This window comes from Lissotriton helveticus, chromosome 10 (genome assembly GCF_964261635.1).
Source record: "Lissotriton helveticus chromosome 10, aLisHel1.1, whole genome shotgun sequence".
Lineage (NCBI taxonomy): Eukaryota > Metazoa > Chordata > Amphibia > Caudata > Salamandridae > Lissotriton > Lissotriton helveticus.
Genome location: NC_136071.1, coordinates 889,497,749 through 889,519,095, shown reverse-complemented (window position 1 = coordinate 889,519,095; position 21,347 = coordinate 889,497,749). Strand labels below are relative to the sequence as shown.

At 43.5% G+C, this 21,347-nt stretch overlaps 1 protein-coding gene across 5 annotated transcripts in view; it reads left to right on the top strand.

Annotated features, from left to right (window-relative positions):
• Positions 1-21,347, top strand: part of ULK4 (unc-51 like kinase 4) — a 2,246,396-nt gene that overhangs the window by 513,877 nt on the left and 1,711,172 nt on the right. For all 5 annotated transcript variants that reach the window (XM_078663530.1, XM_078663529.1, XM_078663527.1 and 2 more), the window contains one exon: positions 2,043-2,121. In XM_078663530.1, the coding sequence (XP_078519656.1) occupies positions 2,043-2,121 (79 nt within the window). The remainder of the gene's footprint in view (positions 1-2,042; positions 2,122-21,347) is intronic.

Here is a 21,347-nt window from a genome sequence, read left to right as displayed (position 1 = left end):
GGGGCCTTCTCGCAATTTAATCTCGCGGTTTTCAGCATTAAGAAACATTACATTTACAGTCCTGAACAGTGCTACCCCCTGCTGGCAATCAGCTGTAATGTAAGCCACATTTAACCGAATACATTGCTTTGTTGTTGTAAAATGTGAACTTTATCGTCTTCACACCATATCCTCTCAGCACATCATTTAGATAAAGTTTACTACAGCCGTTGATTCTCTTTTAATTACTTCATGGTTACTACCTAAGAATCCATTTACTTCCAAAGCCTGTCGGCTAGCCTGCAGATCTCGCACCGAGTTAGAGACTGTGACCGATTCTGTAACATTTCAGATGTTTGCACTGCTGTCAAAGTCTCGTTTCAAGTGACACTGAACTCGGATTTGATCAGTTATTCTGAGCACGTGCGTCGATCCATTGAATGTAAAAATGCTTTTGTTTTATTATAACATGATTAGAATATATCTTGTTGCACATATACTCCTACACTCTGTCGAGTCAAGGCACTGTTATTAGCTAGCTTATTTTGAGTGATTTATCAATCAATCAAGAAGGATTTGTTGAGCGCAGCTATTCACCCCTGAGGGTATCCAGGTGCTGAGATCTTGCTGGGCACAGTCAAAAAGTCAGGTCTTGATTCTCCTTCTGAATTTCTGAATTCTGCGAGAGAAGACAGACGAAGGTAGAGGGGTCGGCAGCAAGGTAGAAGGAACTACCTCCACAATGGTGTTGGCGGATGGAGGGCAAGGGAGGTGGAGCGCAGGCGTCTTGTGGGTTGGTGGAATTTCAGGTGGTGGTTGATGTATGCTGGTCCCTGGTCGTGGAGGGCCTTGCAGGCGTGCCACCATCTTGAACTGGCATCTCTTCTGGACGGGCAGCCAGTGTAGGTTCCTGAGGTGGGGGTAATGTGGGTCCATTTGGGAAGGCTGAGTATGAGTCTGGCCACTGAGTTCTGTACAGTCTGGAGTCTCTTGAGCAGTTGGATAGTGGTTCCGGCGTAGATTGCATTTCCACAGTCCAGTCAACTGGGTATGAGGGCTTGAGTGACATTTTTTCTGGTGTTGACGGGGGGATCCATCTAAAAAGAATTTGGTGCATGCAGAGTGTGTGGAAGCAGGAGGAGGAGACTGCGTTGATCTGGCGCTGCATGGTGAGTTTGCTGGCCAGGACGAAGCTGAGGTTGAGGGCCTGGTCAGTTGGTGTGGGTCTGAGTTCGGGGTCGGGTGAACACCAGGTGTTGTTCCATGGGAAGGTGTTTTTCCCAAAAATCAGCATGTCTATGTTGAGCTTCAGGTAGTTGGTCCTCATCAAGTTGGCGACAACCCTCATGAAAGGGTCTTCTGTGAGCAAGAGGATGAGTTGGGTGTTGTTCGCATAGGATATGATGTTGAGTCAGTGTGTTCTGATGATGTTGGCCAGTGGTGTCATGTAGGTGTTCAACAGGGTGGGTGGGGCTGAGGGATGGGCCTTGGGGAGTGCCGCAAATGAGGCTCATGGGCTCTGAGGTGAAAGGTGGTAGGGGGATCCTCTGGGTGCGTCCTGTGAGGAAGGATGCTTTCCATTTGAGGGTGTCTCCCTGTTTGCCGAAGTGGTGGAGTCTTTTGATGAGGGTGTGGTGGGATACGGTATCGAATGTAGCCGAGAGGTCGAGGAGGATCAGGGCCGCTGTTTCACCACAGTTAGGGAGGTGAGGCGAGGAGGTAATCTAGAATTGAGCAAAACAGAGAAAGTGAACTACCTGAACAATAATAATTAGAAAGTGTGTGTTAAGCTTACCCCTGAGCAGATATAGTATTTGCTCTGATGCACAATCTTAGTAGCTATAAAAAGTAGTTTGCATCTTGTCAAATGTGTTGTGTTGTATTACTTTCCATACAAAACATTTATCCAGTTATGTGCGTGCCTGTATGTGCTGGTGTGCAATCTTAGCTGGTATTTATTTACGCCTTATTCCCATCTGTGTGGTGTCACATAATTTCTCAGGCACATTTTTAATATGATTGTGTACAGTTGTTTTAAATAATGTACTTTTCTTTTTTTGCAGACGTGCTAAAGTTGTCAGACTGATAGGTTTGCTGGCATCACATTCGCATGAAGTTCAAGAAAATGTACCTATCACAGAGGTAATTTCTAACACTAATGTGCCCATCTTTCATAAATATGTTTATGGAACACAGAACCTTGGTGAGGATTTAAAAACTGTATTTGGCAATGGCACATTTACCTTGCATTTGATTCAATGGTAATCGATCACTCCCCTCAAGCCTTGTCCCTTACAGACTTACAAAAGTATCCGTGGGCCCTTAATTCAGAAATATTTGTTAGACCCTTCAGTCTTTAACGGTGTATCCATGTTCGTCCTATTGCAGGTTGACCATGGTTGGCCTAAATACTGGAAAACAATATCTGACCCATTTGGAGGAGCTTAAAATCCATGATTCGTATAAGTCTGGTTTCTTTCACAGGCAAGGCACAGGAACGTCCTTGATCAGTGTGTGAGGTGATATTGTGTACACTTGTGACTGAGATAGCTTGTTCCTCTTGACCAGGGTATACCTCTCAGCAGTGCTTGGCATTGTATCCCAAGGCTTACCACTCAAGTGCTTAAGAATTGTGGTTTGAGTCGCGAACACCATATCAACGTTTATATCTTCGCTCAAGGATGGATTACAATGTTTCAGACTGGGCCCCTTCACCTCTTTGGCGATTGATTGCGGTGTCCCACAAGGATTGCAGTGTCCCACAAGGTTTGACTTTGCCACTTTTATTAGTTAAGGTTTATATCTGGTTCTGTTTTCGTCCAAATGTTATGTTATGTTATGTTACAAGTTATTTGTACAGCGCACGTACACCCAGGGGTTTCATGGCGCTACTGGAAACATACCACAATCAGAGGGAGACTAAACTAACGCATTTATAAACAACTGAGTTTTCGCAGTTTCCTGAAGCTGAGTAGATCTACACAGGAACGAATCTCCAAAGGAAAAGCATTCCAAAGTCTGGGAGCTAAATACGCAAACGGTCGTCCACCTTGGCGCTTTCGTTTGCAAGCAATCGTGTTCAGTAGCTGAAGGTGCATTGAACGCAAAGCACGAGGGGGAGTGTACCTGTTTAAAAGAGTATTGATAAAAATAGGACTCTTACTGTGCAAAGACTTGAAAACTAGACATCCCACCTTAATTTCTGCCATTTGGGATATCGGGAGCCAGTGGAGTTTTTTTAACAATGGTCTGGCCAATTGCCATCAAGGCTTATGAAAGATTAGTCTGGCCGCCTGATTCTGGACCATCTGAAGCCTCTTGATGAGAACCAGGGGCAGCTCTAAGTAGATTGAATTTGCATAATCCAGGTGCGATAGTACCATGGCCAATGTCACCTGAACTAGCGCCTCATGAGTGAGCATGCGGCTAATTTTCCTTATCTTTCGGAGTTGCAGGAGGCACTTGGATAGCACGGAACCTACTTGACTTTTTAATGATAGGTCACCCAAGGCTCTTTACTGATGTAGAGGGTACCGGTGAGGGACCAAGGTCCGTCGGCCAGTACTGTGGACCCCAAAAAATCTTGCTTTTGCCTGTCAAAAGTAGCTCCGTCTTACTAGGGTTGAGCTTTAAATGATTTTGATCCATCCATTCACGGATGAATAACATGGTGGTCTGGAAAACAGACACTGACCTAGGTGAGTTGTCAATCGTAAAGGTGAGCTGAAGGTCATCTGCGTAATTGAAGGTTGTTACATTCATATCCTTCAGTTTACTAATCAAAGGAAGAAGATATAAATTGAATAAATGGGGTGAAAGCGATGAACCTTGTGGAACCCCACATGATACAGATAACTTAGAGGCCGTGTAAGGGGCCAGACGTACAGATTGAGTACGGTCTTTGAGAAAAGAACTGATCCATTTAAAGGCCAGTCCCTAAATACCAGCCTGTCTGACACGGTCCACCAGAATAGTATGGGCGACCGTGTCAAACGCGGCTGATAGATCAAATAGTACCAGGGCCTGGGGTATGTCTTCATCAGTCTTCTTATGTAAGTCATCCAGTACTGCCAGTATCACAGATTCCGTTGAATGAGAAGGGTGGAAACCCGCCTGGTGAGCGTCTAAATAACCAGACTGTTCCAGAAAATCAGACAAGCATTTTGCCACGTGTGCCTTCAGCACTTTTTCCAGGTAAGGGAGCAAGGAAATAGGGCGGTAATTGGATAGGTTGAGAGGATCGGCTCCAGGCTTTTTTAAAAGGGGAACCACAATCTCGTTTTTAAACACCTTAGGAACATATCCCTGAAGTAGAGACTCGTTGAGAAGGGTTATAGCAGCGGTTGGTAATGCAGTAAATATGTCCTTCAATACATAGGACGGACAGCAGTCCAGGGGGGAGCCAGATTTCACTTTAGATAATAAGTCCAGGAATCCTTGATCACTAATGGCTGGAAAGGCCTCTAAGGTGAAGTGATTAGTAGATACATTAGCAGAGGACTCTTGATATTTAGATTTGGAATGCTTGCTTTAATAGCGGCTATTTTATCCAAGAAAAAGTTATTTAGGGAATTTCAGAGGTCTTGAGTAGGCATGGGAGAGGGTAAGATTCTATCAGCATTAGCTAGTTCATTAAATATAGCAAAGATGTCCCTTGATTTATTGGATGAGTTGAGAATTCTAGAAGAAAAATATGAGGCCTTAGCTATACTAATAGCTTTTTTATATTCCTTCGGTGCTAAGGAGTAGATCTGTTTGGATTCACTGGAGTAGTGTTGTCGCCACCAACGTTCTGTTTGACAGAGTGCACGTTTCTGCTCTTTTAGTTCTATAGAGAACCATTTAAGTGACTCCGAGCGATGGGCCTGTTTTCGTTTTTTTTGTGGGACATGTAAGTTGCTAGCTGCCAATAACCAGCTTGAGATATTAGCATCTAGGGAGTCCAGATCTAAGGTAGTTGATACTGGGAGATCAGTCAAGGTGTTAAGAAAGTCTGTTTTATTTAGAGATCCCCATGCTCTAATCATACCTCCTTCAGCCAAAGGGATCTTATTATCTATGGCCATAGTTACTGAAAACTGAAGTAAATAATGGTCTGACCATAAGCAGGGCAAAGTCGTTAGAGAAGATACAGTGATATTATTTGACCAAATCTGATCCAGGATGTGACCTTTATTATGAGTAGCTGAGGTCATATGTTGAAAGAATTCAGATTCATAAAAGATTCAATAAGTTCCATGGAATAAGGCCCTTCTCGCGGGTCATTTGACCAGTAATTTAGATCACCCAGCAGCAAAATTTTCGAATAATTGGTAGCAATATTGACCATTTGCTCACACAACTGTACAGGAAAATGTGGCATATGCTGTGGAGGCCTGTAAATCAGTACACATATTAATGGTCCTGATTTAGATTCTAATTTAATAACCAGATTGTCTACATCTGGTTGATCAAGAGGATCCATTGTCGCAAATGTATAATCATGTTGAATAATTGCAGCGGCGACTCCTCCTGTCTTACCGGGACGGTCTACATGGAGTATAGAATAGTCATTGGGTAATGCCACCAAAATATCAGGCACTGAGTCAGGTTTCAGCCATGTTTCAGTTAAGAACAGAATGTCAGGTTTTTCCCCTGAAAGTAAAGTAAAAATGTCTAGTTGGTGTTTTACTAATGATCTAGTATTTAAATAGAGTATCCTTAGCATTTTGTTAGTTATTTTATTTTGGGGAGAAGTAGAATGCCTATACGGCTGTGTGGGATGCTTTAGGACCTTATGGTGCTCAAGCTGCGGTCCACAGATCCTTAGCGACCTCAGACGCTCGATTGTTGCATAATCAAGAGGGGTGACTGAATGACGCATGGACCTAAGATCCTCAGCAGTATAGCTAATGAATTGGACATGGAGACTGTCCACTGGGCGCGGACGGGCGCAGACGGGCTTGCCTTTGGCGCGCCACCAGCGCGTCCGCTGCGCTCCCGCGATAGAGTGGCCATTTAACTAATTTCCTGCCTCTGTCTCCTCCCCCGCCATTCATGATTGGCTGGAGCAGAGGGTTAGGTCAGGTCGAGACTGCCAAGGAGCTCTGCACCGTGTGAGTAGCGCGTCAATAACAGGTATAATACAATTGCACAAACCAATTTTTAAAAGCACAATATTTCTACAAGTAAAATTTTAAAAACGCTCCCTTCAGGTAGCGGTATAATTCCCAGAGCCCGCTCCCGCTTCTGAGCTGTCTTTTGTGCAATTTCCCGCCTCTGTCTCCTCCCCCTCCCTTCATGATTGGCTGGAGCAGAGGGTTAGGTTAGGTCGAGACTGCCAAGGAGCTCTGCACCGTGTGAGCAGCGCATCAATAACAGGTATAATACAATTGCAAGAACCAAGTTTTAAAAGCACAATATTTCTACAAGTAAAATTTTAAAAACGCGCCCTTCAGGTAGCGGTATAATTGGACGATCAGAGCTTCCACTTGTATGCTGGGAACATTCAAGTGTATGTACACGTTAGTGACATGACCTACACTTTTGAAAGGCTCAGTCTCAGCTCTAATATTGGTAGCTGGTTGAGACCCAGTAGAATGAAACTCAGTGCTGCTAATCCAGAGGTCATTCTGTTTGGTCCAACTTACATCTTCTTCTTCCAATCATTGTCCCCCCAGTGTCCCCTGCCCCTCACAATTCACAGACCGGATTAAGGGTTTGGTGTAGCGTCGGATGGAGACATGAGCCTTAATTCTCATCAAGGTGTTTTTTTTAAGATGCTACATTTGTGAAGGACACTGTGCTTCCTTCCTGCAGTAACTCACAAACGGGTAGTAGGAGCTCTTATAATAAAGACTCCCAGTTTTCCCTGATTTTTACAGATTAATATAGACTCGAAACAATGTTTCCTGTTTGTATTTATCATTAATGGCGAAAATCACAGAACAGTGTGCTTCTTGTGGGTGACTATCCATGCTGTTCTTCATGAATTGCAGGCCAACAGCTGAGCAGACAGGGAGTTAAAAAACCCAGGATGAGATTTCCTTAACTACCGGCATATGTTAACATATATTTGTATATAGTGCTAATATTTACATGTGGGTGTTTTATTATGTTATATTTGGTTGCTTAATTTGCTAAACCTCGACAGGCATCAAAGTATAGATGCATGTTTATCAGTAAAATAAATGTGTAAATATACCGTTGTATCACTCAATTTATTCTCAAAACCCAGAATAAATATGGATACATGCAAATAAGAAAGCCAAAAAAGTAATAAAGATAAATGCAGATGGGAAGTTAAAAAAAAAATACCATAAAATTAAGATTGATGGAAGTGTAAAAAAAACTAAATAGCATAAAACCAGGAGGCATACTTATAAACTTACGTTGGACTGTGGGGATAGTCAATTTGGTGACCTTCCTGATAAATAGTTGGCCAGATTAAATTTCTTTCTTTCTTCAAAGAGTTTTATATAGCGCTGGCTTGACCCGTAGGTATCAGAGCGCTTTACATAAGGATCAACAATGATAACAATTACATGTTGCATCAAATATATGCAACACCTTAAAGAGCGAGAGGGAGAGACAAATCAGAGCATAAAATGGGAGAGGGGGAGTGAGAAGGGAGAGGAAGAGGGGGTGGAGGTATGAAAGATGAAGGGAAAGTCATCCCAATGACCGACAAGGTAGGTGACGGCTGAGGAGGGAATCCACAGCCAATCATCCCATTAGCTCTCACAGTAGCTCCATCGGTCAGATAGAAAAAGAAAAAGGTAGGAGACAAGGAAAAAGCAGAGTTACAGAACGATGAGGGGGGAATGGATGAGACTGGGAGGAAACTGTGCCCAAAGTCCGTCTGGGCAGGTGACGGTCAAGGGGGTGAACCAAGGCCGATCTCAATAGCTGAACAGAGCTGCTCCACCGGGCGTCGGTCATAATGCTCACACTCCGCGGTCAGAATAGGCCTCGGTTAGATAGATAGATGGATAGAAGATGAGGAAAAAGCAGATTTACAGAAGAATGATGAGGGTGGACTGGGTGAGACAGGGAGACGGGGAGAAACTGTGCCCAAAGCCGGGCTGGGTAGGTGACGTCAAGGGGCTGAACCAAGGCCTATCTCCTCAATAGCTGAACAGAGCAGCTCCACCGGGCATCGGACATAATGCTCAGACTCCGCTGTCAGGACAGTGATCAGGTGTACTCAGAGGTTGTCAGAATAGCGCAGGGGTGAGTGAGAGACCATGGTCCAAATGAAATCCAGACGCCCTCTTGAGGTCAGGCACAGTCCTGGTAGGTTTATGTAAGAAAAAGTTCAGCTCGGGGAGAGTCACCACTGGTGGCCATGTAAGGGTCAGGCACCCATCAGCCACAGCTTCGAGTAAATAGTGGCCCCAGGGTCTTAGACTGGGACTTGAAGGGCTGCTGCCTCTGGACTGGGAAAACCGCCATGGGGGGGGGGGGCACCTCTGTGGCTCTCTCCTGCACTTAGTAGGGCGATGTGGCTCTGGCAGCCATTCCAAGGTCAGGAAGCCAGGCATAGTTCCGTCTGTGGCTGATTCAGAAATGTTGCCCGCTTCACCAGGACTCCAGTTGCTCCCGAACAGGCTTGGCCACCCTGCACTGTTACGATGCCTCCCCCTGCTCACCAGTTAGTTTGGGGCCCGCTTCCCGTGATGCAGTCTGCCATTTGGTACAGAATGCTGCACTTCCCTTGACCATTGAGTTCTGTAAGATGAATTGCCTTCCACCTTTGAAAGCCAGTTCATTGGCTGCTGCTGAAGTGCAGGTGCATTTTAAAATGCTGACAGCAGTGTTTGCATGCCATTCATCCATCCTGCCTCACACACAGAAACACACTTTACCTGCTCAGGACTGCTACATTCCATTGAACACTGTCTGCTCATCAATCAATCAATCAATCAATCAAGATATTTGTATAGCGCGCTACTCACCCGGAGGGTCTCAAGGCGCTTGGGGGAGAGGGGTCTGCTACTGCTCGAACAGCCGGGTCTTGAGTTGCTTCCTGAAGGAGAGGTGGTCTTGGGTCAGGCGGAGGTGGATGGGGAGGGAGTTCCAAGTCTTGGCTGCCAGGTAGGAGAAGGATCTTCCTTCCATGGTGGCTCTTCGGATGCGTGGAACGACGGCGAGGGTGTGGCTGGTTGATCGTAGCTGGCGGGTGGGAGTGTAGAAGGTCAGGCGGTTGTTGAGGTACCTGGGGCCCAGGTCGTTGAGGGCCTTGTGTGTGTGTGGGTGAGGAGTCGGAACGTGATTCTCTTGCTGACGGGGAGCCAGTGCAGGTCTCTCAGGTGTCCGGAGATGTGCTGTGTCGGGGGATGTCCAGGATGAGTCATGCGGAGGTGTTCTGGATGCGTTGGAGTCTTTTCTGTAGTTTGGCTGTGGTTCCGGTATAGAGGGTGTTTCCGTAGTCCAGTCGGCTGGTGACGAGGGCCTGGGTGACCGTCTTCCTGGTTTCGGTGGGGATCCATCGGAAGATCTTTCGGAGCATGCGTAGGATGTTGAAACATGATGATGAGACGGCGTTGACTTGTCTGGTCATCGAGAGGGAGGAGTCCAGGATGAAGCCTCGGTTACGTACGTGGTCCGTTGGTTTGGGTGCTCTGCCCAGGGCAGGGGGCCACCAGGAGTTGTCCCAGGCAGAGGGTGATGAGCCAAGGATGAGGACTTCCGTCTTGTCTGAGTCCAATTTCAGGCGGCTCTTCATCATCCATTCGGCTACGTCTTTCATCCCTTCGTGTAGGTTGGTTCTGGCTGTGACTGGGTCGTTGGTGAGGGAGAGGATCAGCTGGGTGTCGTCGGCGTAGGAGATGATGTTGAGGTTGTGTTGGCGTGCGATGGCTGCGAGGGGGCTCATGTAGACGTTGAAGAGGGTGGGGCTGAGTGATGATCCTTGTGGTACGCCGCAGATGACTTCGGTGGCCTTGGATCTGAACGGTGGGAGGCGGACTCTCTGGGTTCTTCCGACGAGGAACGAGATGATCCACTCTAGTGCCTTCTCTTGTATTCTGATGTTGCTGAGGCGCTGCACTAGGGTGCGGTGGCAGACAGTATCGAACGCTGCGGAGAGGTCTAGGAGGATGAGGGCCGCTGTTTCCCCGTTGTCGAGCAGGGCTCGGATGTCGTCAGTGGCTGCGATGAGGGCGGTCTCATGAGCATTCAAACAAAGTGTAAGTGTCACGTTGATGGCAGGTTTTCGTTGGTTAGCTTCAAAATTCGCACCAAACTACCACTGTACGAGTAGGAGTCCCTGCACTCCTTCCAGAAAGCATTAACGAGTTAGCTTCTCTGTTTATTAATTCTTCTGCAATTGCTCCCTTGATCGTTTCTTCCAAGTGCCTCGATCTGGTTTAGTCAAGGCTGTGCGGTGTATAAATACAAACTAAAAAGAAGTATGAGAACCACAGAGGTTACAAGTAACGAAGCATTTGTTCACAAAATAGCTGAAGCCCATCATCACCTGCAAGACCCCCAGGGGCAATCTCACTAAACTGTCTTCGTTGACAGTGCACTTCAGCCGTCATGGCTCAGGTCAAGGAATATTAAAACTCAGTGACCTTCACAGCTCACTTATAGTGAACTCTGGTTATTTCACAACCCAAATTACTCTTGTGCCTTCTGTTGCTCCTCTTGTCTGTTCTCTCGTTCATCCAGGTATTCAAACAGAGCATCAGTCGTGCGCTCCATCATTGCTTTGACCTGTTCCTCTTCCTTTAAAAGAAAAATAAATCTTTTATTAAATCCAAAGATACAATTTACAGAAATTGCAAAAACATTGTATTGGTGAGACATTCATCATTTTTGGTGGTGAAGCCCAACATAAATCGTACAAATGGGGCATTAGCTTTTTTTTGGGGAGAACACATAACAGAAATCAAGCATATTGAATAACAAGTTCTTTTTCTTAAATACTCCTTATTGAAAGTTTTTACATACTCAAACATACGCAAATCTAGCCACAGGGTACAGTAAAGCATGAATGTGAAACCATTGACAAAACAGTCAGGACAAACAAGGTTACAATCAGGTCAAACGCTTGTGAATGGCACATATGAAGCACAGTTTGCATGCTACAGGGAGTGTGCAGATACATAACGGTTGGTGAGGCCGTCCTGCACGGCAGGGGCGATCGCACAGCAAAGTATGTGGGCACGGAGAAATATGACTGGAGGGGCACTTGAGGCCAATAGTGGGTTGACACAGAAGAAGGGTGAATGCAGCAGTGCATTGGAAGGCAATCCCAGACGTTGGTGGTCTTCATCTGGACCCAGTTCTAGAGCCAGTAGTATTGTGTTCCAACCTGTGATTTGTGTGCCCTTCCAGGCTCTCTGTCGTAGTTGTCTAATGACATCATGCTTGGCTTGTGCCCAATGACGTAGTTCAAGATTCCAGGCGGGCACGGCAGGGCGGAGGCCGCGGCCGCCCTCCAGTTCTTTTCTATCACTCATTTCGCTAATACGAGAGAGCCAAAATGAAGGGTCAAGGTCTTGTCTGTCTTGGGGCAGGGCAACAATCATGTCTTAGGCGTTTAATGTGGTGTCTGCCGGTTATTTGTGCAATCACAGATCTTGCGCATATTGAATAGCAAATTTAGTAGTCAATGAACCATATTAATATCATGTTCAGGTATCAGTGTGCCTCTCTCGAGAAAATACATACTTCTGTGCACTGTCTACATTTTTATGGCATTGGGATGGCATGTGGTTACTATTTGGACCACATATTTCATGATACCTGGTACGGCAGCCTTCCTTCATACTTTAAAGGGGCCAACAAGTGTAGAGTAAAATGCAGTTCTCTTTGCTTAGTCTTGCGTCTATAATAGTCACCAACAGTGCACATTCTAGAATGTTGCTTTATTTGATCCATTGTGTGATGAATAAGGTATTGTGACATCATTCACCGGATAGTCCCTTTAAGGCCATAGTAGAATCTATGACACGGATGTGCACACCCACCTCTTGCATTTTACAGGTTCACCTACTTTGTTTCCAATTTTTTTTCAATGTGTCCTACTGCACTGTTATTGTTAATTGGCGCTTATATAGACCACCATTAGTATACGTTTGTGGTGCCTCTCAGTAATACTTTCTCCTTTCTTCAGGGAAGACTTAGGAACCTTGGTGTTCTTCTGAGTGTTTTCATCTTTGCATTTGTGGTCGTGTAAAAACCACACGCAAGGGTTGGTTTGGAATGCAAATATCAATATATAAAAGTCATAACATTTTACTGTATACAAATGAATTGTTTAGGCAAGTGGAATTCCAAATAGAAAAAGAATGTACTAACTCGATTATGCCAATGACACCCGGTTGGAAAATCTGCCATGGGTTCAATTCTTAGAACACGGACATTAACTAACATCCTTTTCCTGCATTCCAAGGCCAGTAAGTGTCTGAACCATGGATATGAAGTAAGTGTGAAAGCACAATTCCACAGATAAGATTCACAGTATTAGAAGTAGTGGAGAAACACACAGGTAAAGATCACAACACAGCATTAGCACGACGAGAAACATTTTGGATTAAAAAATTGGGGACCATGACACCTGGTGGGCTCAATGACCAGTATGAGATGCTATGTTTCCTTTAAATGTAGTGACATTAAGTAACATGATGGGGTAGCATGTTGACCTTTAGTGAATGTTACGTGCATTTAAAACCTAGAGTAAACACTTTGTAATGCATGAGATCAGTGTTTTTACACTTGATTATTATTATTTTGTGTAGAGTGCTGGGTTCGCAATTTAGGATCCTGAACTTTGATTGATCGATAACTGTTCATCACATAGGAGATTGGAATAATCTACTGGTACAACAGTTGAGGCTATGCATGTAACAACAGAAGATAATGATGCATGTCGATAACCTATGTTTTTTTGATGGTGTTTAAAAGACCAATAACTGTTTGCTTTCGAATGTTTGTGAAAAATAGCCATTGTTGTAAATATGATATTAATGCCCTTTTGTACAGGATTAACTACAATTTCTTTGCTCGCAATTTGATACTGAGGGTGCTCCTAATATAGACATGCTATCATCAAGAGATTAACATAGGATTTTCCAGTTTTATAATTTGTTGCACAGCTGAATGGTATTAATAACGATGCGCGTATGACAATGTTTCACATTATTGTCGAACACATTTTGGTTTCACATGGGGTTCATAGGGAAGCACACGTTTATGTGTATTTCGCGTACACTCGATTAGTCCCATCTCTAGCTCCATGAGAGCTGTAGCTTTTAGGAGGCTGATAGTAGAAACCGGTGACGGACCGGATGCAGACGCCGACACTCGTTTCAGGGCTGCAGGCACGCCAGTACACGACCGCAAGGTAACTACTGCTTCAGAATTTCAGAGTTGTTTATTGCCCCAACTTAAATAACGATAACGCGCATACTAACGTGACTTTTGCGGACGCATTGACTTGCAGTTGGTCCAGACGGCCTGTTGGAGGCATCCCCTTTGAGACGCATACATTTGAATAACAGCACAGAGGTTGAACCGCCAGTATTGGGGTAAGCGTTTTTGAGGATGATGCATTTAACACTCCTCACTTAATGATGATTTAGGCACTAACAGTTGCACTCACTTCGTTTCTGGCCATTTGCAGCATACGACTGACGTGGATAGCGTTTCACTCATTTCATGAATTAGACGGGCATGGTGAGTGGTCTGATGACCATTTATATATCTAAATAATGGGAACAGTTTGGAGTCTAGACACTTGTGGTGTACGTGGGGAGTCACTTGGGTGTTTGTTAAGATAATATATTGATGGCTGAGACTTGGGAGTTTTGTTTACTCACGCTTATATTTAATCTTTTGAACACTGGTATAGGTCCATTAGCCTTAGATGTCCATTGGTTGGTAGCCGTTTGCTCAGCACATAATGTTATTTTTAGTTGCACGGAGAAATTGTAGTTAAACCTTAATTTTCAACATGTATATTACGAGAGCATTGATGGTGATATCATATTATATTACTTTTGTAGTGCCCTGACAAGGAACTGACGTACATGTCATCGGAATGAATATTATTTTCAAGATTGAGTTATATGCCCCTGAAGAAGGGTCAAAGTGACCCGAAATGCATTGGGAATTTGCTTTGTGAATGATTTAATTGTTTCAATGTTCATGTACAGTGTGGAATTTATCACTGTTTGCCTTTTTGTTTATATATTGAGTACAGCTTGAATAATCAATACTGAATAACAGTCAATAAATTTTTGCAAAACATGTGGTTAATGTATGTAATAATGTAAGTTATCTTTGATAATGATTTGGGACCATTTATGTAGAAGTTGATTTACATGCTTCGAAACCTTAGGGACTTAGGGTGAGCTCCCGGATAGACCTGGTTGTTGCCAGGCCTCGACAGAGTTACTATTTGGACCACATATTTCATGATACCTGGTACGGCAGCCTTCCTTCATACTTTAAAGGGGCCAACAAGTGTAGAGTAAAATGCAGTTCTCTTTGCTTAGTCTTGCGTCTATAATAGTCACCAACAGTGCACATTCTAGAATGTTGCTTTATTTGATCCATTGTGTGATGAATAAGGTATTGTGACATCATTCACCGGATAGTCCCTTTAAGGCCATAGTAGAATCTATGACACGGATGTGCACACCCACCTCTTGCATTTTACAGGTTCACCTACTTTGTTTCCAATTTTTTTTCAATGTGTCCTACTGCACTGTTATTGTTAATTGGCGCTTATATAGACCACCATTAGTATACGTTTGTGGTGCCTCTCAGTAATACTTTCTCCTTTCTTCAGGGAAGACTTAGGAACCTTGGTGTTCTTCTGAGTGTTTTCATCTTTGCATTTGTGGTCGTGTAAAAACCACACGCAAGGGTTGGTTTGGAATGCAAATATCAATATATAAAAGTCATAACATTTTACTGTATACAAATGAATTGTTTAGGCAAGTGGAATTCCAAATAGAAAAAGAATGTACTAACTCGATTATGCCAATGACACCCGGTTGGAAAATCTGCCATGGGTTCAATTCTTAGAACACGGACATTAACTAACATCCTTTTCCTGCATTCCAAGGCCAGTAAGTGTCTGAACCATGGATATGAAGTAAGTGTGAAAGCAGTAAGGGTGACAGGTGTTTGATATGAACAATCTAGAAATGATGAAATCTCGGATGGGAGCAGGTACTGTCAGATGCTTACTCAGTGCTGTCATAAGATGAGGTAGCGCTTGTTCTTGGACAATTCTTTTCAAAGCATCAAATGGCTTTATATGTGGTTACGAATGCTTGGAGTCTCCACCATTATTAATTTTCTAAGCTTGGGCTCCATACAAGGTGCTCTGAGTTAAACCTCGCAGTTCTCTATAGATGTGGGTCATTTTTCTAATGTGTCCTTTTGAAGATTTTCAAGTCAAAATGTTTTCTAGTTGCAAACACGCTGCATTGTTGTTTACTTGACATGCAGTTGTGTCAGTTACTGACTCTCTGCAGGTGTCACAATAGATCATACAATTCGTGCAATACTTCTTGCACCCTGACAGGTAGGGCCATCAACATCTCTCACCACTCCGTTTGCGGAGCTGCGCATAGAAGCCACATTTGTTTACTGATATCAGTTCCTTCTACATGGATCCCAACTCCTCTTCTATCGTTTCGGTACTTTTTCCAAAGCCTGTTTATTTCAAACAAATTATATTGCTAGTGTTCAGAGGTTTTTACATCGCATACCATTACAATGCATAGCGCTTTTGGGTGTTGGATAGTGAATAGTTTAATTTACTATTCCAACTCCAGTCCCCGTGGACACTAGGGAAGGTTAGTGGATAGTAAATTAACCTATTCCCTATCCTAGAGCGCCCCCCGCGCAATGCGTTGTAACAGTTTGCGTTGTAATGACCGCGTTGTAATGGTATTGTGTTGTAAAAGTTTCGTTGTAAGTGATGTTTACCGTTCAGAGATGTCGCCCCTGCAACAATACGTAACTCCAAGTCCTTTAGCAAATGATCCCTCTTTCACCCTAAATCCATTAGGGAGCTGGAAGACAAGCCCTATTGCTTCAAGCAAAAGAAGCAGTGTCGGTCTCAATCCAGATCAGAAGGCCACTCCTGGTTCAGATCGCACTTGTCAGGTAAGTCAAAGGCAAAGCTGGAAGACAAGTCCAAGGAGAGGTTACAAAGTCTGTGCTCCAAAAACCGAAAAACAGCTTCACGTTCCTGTTCAGACCAAATACTTATCTCTGGGCCAATGTGCCTTGAGGTCCCTTGGCCATCATCAACTCCGCAGCATGTTAATGCCTTCAGAAGGTCACTCTGCAAATTTTCAAATTCCTATTGGCTCCCTCCCATTGATCTGCTCAGATGAATGGAAATACCTTCCTCAGTGCTGACTGACCAAGGACAAAGTGAGGCCACTCCACTTCTGGTGAAAGACTGTTTGTGCTCCACTGCCACAGGCCTTGCCAGTTACTCTCCACCCTGGTTTTGGCTCCCAAATGTGTGTTCATATTCAGCTAGAGTTTTCCCTATGATGTTATACCATAACCAAAGCACAGCCATATGTTGAGGATGACTTCCCTCCAGTCCCTCTAACTCAACAGCACTACGTGTACTTCCAAAGGATGGAGACTGTGGATTAAATCATCATGTCCCACCCGCCTAATCTTAAATGAGGCTTTTTACAGCAAATATAAGAGCATATTGTCTCCGAATAAACACTCTCTGAACAACACTTTCCTTGGAGATCTGAATTTTGACTGAGGTAGTATCAAATGCAACCTGCTCAATTTCTTCTCTTATCCAAATTCACAACCAAACACAATTGGTAGATGGCTGACAAAACAGAAGGCGACTATCCACCAAACTTTGTGTACATTAAAAAGAACATCCATGATGGCGGTTCCTTTCAGAATACCGGGTAAACGCTGGGCCTGGCTGTCTTCTCTAAATTTCATGGGTGACTTTCCATTAGGTTGAAGGTAATGCCCTCTACCACCCAGGCAGACTGTACTCCATGTATCAAATGCCAACTCGGGTCATTTTATTTTTATACTGTTTCAATCAAAGCATGCGTTAGAGCAAGTACCCAAGCTGCACAGAAACAAAGCTGTTTATTTACTTAAGATACATTCTTGTAAGGAAAAGGGATCAAATTGAGGTTCAGAATGCTGCACCAAGAATGAATCATAGCTATCTGTATTGAGGAATTTGGGTTATTTTACATTTCAGAGGTGTGAGATACTCTTGATTAGTTATTAGCAAATGATTCTATGTTGTTAATATCCTAGTTCCATACTAATACAATCTTACTTTCCTAACTGTTCTCATTTGAATATTTGTCATGGATCAGTTAATACGAGGAAGCCACTTTCCGCTGTCACAAAGATGTTACCTAGATAAATGTGTATCTCCTTCTGCTCTACATCAGCCTGCTCTTATTTCCTCCCAGGGGCTACAGTGACCACTCCTATAATGAACTGCCTTATCCTAAAAAGGTCCAGCTGTCGGTGACGTTAGTTGAGATGCTCCATTAGATCAAACTTCTCTGTAGACTTCGTCGCATGAGATCCATCAGAAGGGTATTGATACATATAAAGGTGATATGTAGACCAAGCCAATATTAAAATGAACTTTTTACTGGATTGGCCATCTCTTTCGCTATTAAGTAACCAAGATTTATCAAAAAGTCTTTGCCACACATAAACTATTCCTTCCATACCTCTATGCTGTTGTATTCTAATATATTAACCACATTCATTATAATAGATCCCAATGCAGCCTGTTTGTCCCAGGAATGCATCTTTCACTAGTATACAATGTCTACACCAGGGGTAATAGAAAAACAAGCGTTCAGGTGGCCTTTTATTACAATGTGTCATAAACTTTGATTTTGCAAGCCAGTGCATATTGTATATTGGAAAAACTACCCATGAGCCCCATTAGAAGTGGGTAGGATCTTAATTTGATCAGACTACCCCAGTAGTCTCTAAGATAGCCGTAGTATATAAATCTTAGAAAGCACATTTAATAATGGAATGCAACAATATCAGTCCCAATAGTCACCATTTTATGACCTCAGAGCAAGTACTCTTGTATATGATTGGTTTTGGTAATTTCTCCAGCCAACATCAACTACACAGAAGCCGACCTGCCCACATGGATTATCACAAAATTGTAGAGATATGCCTGTCTAGCCTGGCTGCCTTCCTTCTTCATGGGTACTTGGGCACTCCAAGAAAGGTCCAAAAGAAGGGTATCCTCCGTTGAGGCCACTAGTACGTATTGACGGTAGGTTATTTCAATGGTGTAACAAAATCCCCCGCAGGGCAGGGGGGCCCAACCTCCGGGGGGGGGGGCACTAGTCTAGTACCCTGGCCTTGGTGCTCCTGAGTGCGTTTGGAGGGGGCCCCCTCAAGTTTTGCTACATCACTGAGTTATTTGTTGGGTGATGTCCTGTCACCTGCATGCTCACAGGTAGAAGTAACGCTTTTGTGCTCTAACCAAATAGCCTGAACGAGACATCAGCCAGAAACTGATGTCTGCGCTGATGCAGCTAAAGCTTGAAGCTAGGCTGGGAAGCTCTCTTTCTACAATGCTCTTTGTAGATGAGTTTCGTAGATGCGGCTGAATTTGCTAAAAGTAGGGTGGATCGTAGACTTTGATACCCCCTACAGATGCCTGACAGAGTGTTATTCTTCAGCCACTGTCAGTGCAGGTAACGGCTTTGGGGATAGGTGTGGGGGATTTCGAAAGGACGATACAAAGGGAAAATTAAATAATTCAATTTCCCTCTGCATCATTCCTCGAAATCCCCCACACGCGGCCCCATTGCCCCACCACTGTTACCTGTACGGACTGCGGCTGTTCATCTTTAAGGTGAACCTGCAGCTCTAGATACTGCACAGGTTTAAGGTTGTCCCAATTCTTAGACCAGAACTATAGTGTGACAACTCTGCATAATACTTCAATTTGTGTGCCTAAGATATGCCGAGCTGCTTGTGAAACAGTATTAAAAGTGTGACTGGAGTGCATCATTAATAGAGAGGTATCTTATGTTAGCACAGGAATTTCTGTGTATAACCCCCCAAGTAGAAGTGATGTATGATCTTTGTCAATGTATAATTTCTCATTCCGTGTGTGGACTGAATTTTTATCTATTGTGTATCAACATGCGTGCTGCTCAAGCCATTGTTGCATGTTTATAGAACCTTTGTTGGTGCTGCGAAATGAGTTAAAGATTTCTGTGAGATCGCTTTCAGAGCTGCTGGCAAAAATATTGCTATTGGTTAAAATGTACCTTCAAATGCACCGTTTTTACTTCGTCCTCGTCTCGCCTTGGAACAATTGTAGGTACTAAAATGTATTATCTGGAAACCCTTGGTGCTCCAGTGACATCATCATCATCACTTTATTTCGATCTCTAAGATCACAAAAGTAGAACATCCACAAAAAAGCACAAAATCACAAAAAACATTCTTACAGCCTTAAAAGAAATTTACCAGATATCAGATACATTTGTACATAGATGAAAAGTGCTTTGACTTAGGGGCCCAGGATCTCAATAAACATGGTATGGTGGGTTTAAACATAATACATATATAAAGTGCTAATTTAAACCACAAAACGTGTAAGTGCTCATTGAAGAAATTGTAAAAAGGCAAAGGCAAGCGATCGTTAAAACCAAACGGACAATGTCGAGCAAAAGGCAATACAGGATTATGTAACATTGCTTTGAGAATTAGCAGCACGGAAAGCCAAATATAACACTCGTGAAAATGCCATAATGGCAATCTAAAATGGGAGCTGAATTGTACCTATATGTTACAATCCCTTCTAATAAAAGACGTGTAATTGCGGCGTTTAAGTGCCATATCACATATCTTATTTGTGTCATGCGACTTGCCAATCAAGTGCTATATCAGACATACAAACACAGATTTCCTTAGTAGAAGAAAGATGAGAAAGGTAAAAGATCATTAAAACCATGAAAACATTAGTTCGTCATTTCATAGACATCTCCTGCCTGTGGACACTTGCTATGCAAGATCCAGGCTTACATAAGGACTCTGGAAATTTAAAAGACCATCAATCTGCTTGTCAGTGCAGAGAATTATATATGCCCCCATGTAGAACCAGTGCCCAGATTCCTACAAATTGGGGCTACCCACTTTCTCCTCTGATACCGATATGCGGGGCAAGAAAAAAGAATGTGTTAACGATTCTGTAGCCTCTCCACAGACAGGACACAAAGCATCCCTCGTCTCTAGACCAATTACTACAAAATGTGCTGGTTGGAAGTGTTCTTTACCTGAACTGGATATGCAGTTTACGTCCCGGGAGGAGTAATTTCATCTATGGAGGACTTGTGGTTTGGGAATTATTTTAAATCAAGGAAATCCCTTATCAAAGAACCTTTACTGGTAACATTTAATTAAAGAATCACAAATTCCTAGTAGAATTCTTTGACGCTGGCTTTCGCAGTAGAGCCCCCCTCTTCAGGAGAAACCCAAAGATTCACCAGCCCCAATTTCCCCAATAGCAGTTTTATAAAATTCTACGTACACATGCGGGAGACAGAAGATCACAATAGGAGTCTAATGCTTCTGTCAATAACAATATAGAAGCATTCTGTACTTGACTTTGGGGATGATACATCTATGGGCCAAATCTAGACCTAGTGGAATCATCAGGGCACTAGCTGGTAGCCCCAGAAGCGATCCAATACATTTATTTTCAGCCATGTTAACGATTTGACTACTCGCAAAACCCCAAATTTCACAGCCATACAGGGCTGCATCTAGGGCCTTAGTATTGTAAAATTTCCAGGGCTGGTGCGGTAATCCTAGATCTTGGACGTCTATGGATTTTGGATATACAAGCAGTGTGCTGGATTAAAACTGAATGCGATCTGAATTTGCAGCTCCAGTTTAGATTTGGCGTGTGCCTCACTCCAAGATAATCGAAATGGGGGATATTGATACCTACTGTTATTTACCTATGAAATACTTTAGCCTGGCAAGGCAAAATCCCATAATAGATTTTGAACTATTCAGTTTAAAGCACCTCTCTGCATAGACCACATTACAATGATTTAAAAGCGCTTGGAGGCTGGTGTAGATTTTGAGAGTAGAAGAGTGCCGTCTGCGAAAAGAAGGTATTAGCACCCTTTTCCACCCACCTATCCTTGTTCAGGTGCCTCACCACCCCATTAATATACAAGGAGAGTGTGAAGGCTAGCACACAGCACTCCGGCTCCATGTTTGATGCAAAAGGGCTCCATCAGTTGCCCGTGCTAACCCCACCTTACTTGAGTGCATTTATGTGAGTGGACCCGAACCAGTATGTTCAAAAGGTTAGCAAAGATACCCATTTCTTCAAGGAGCTTTCA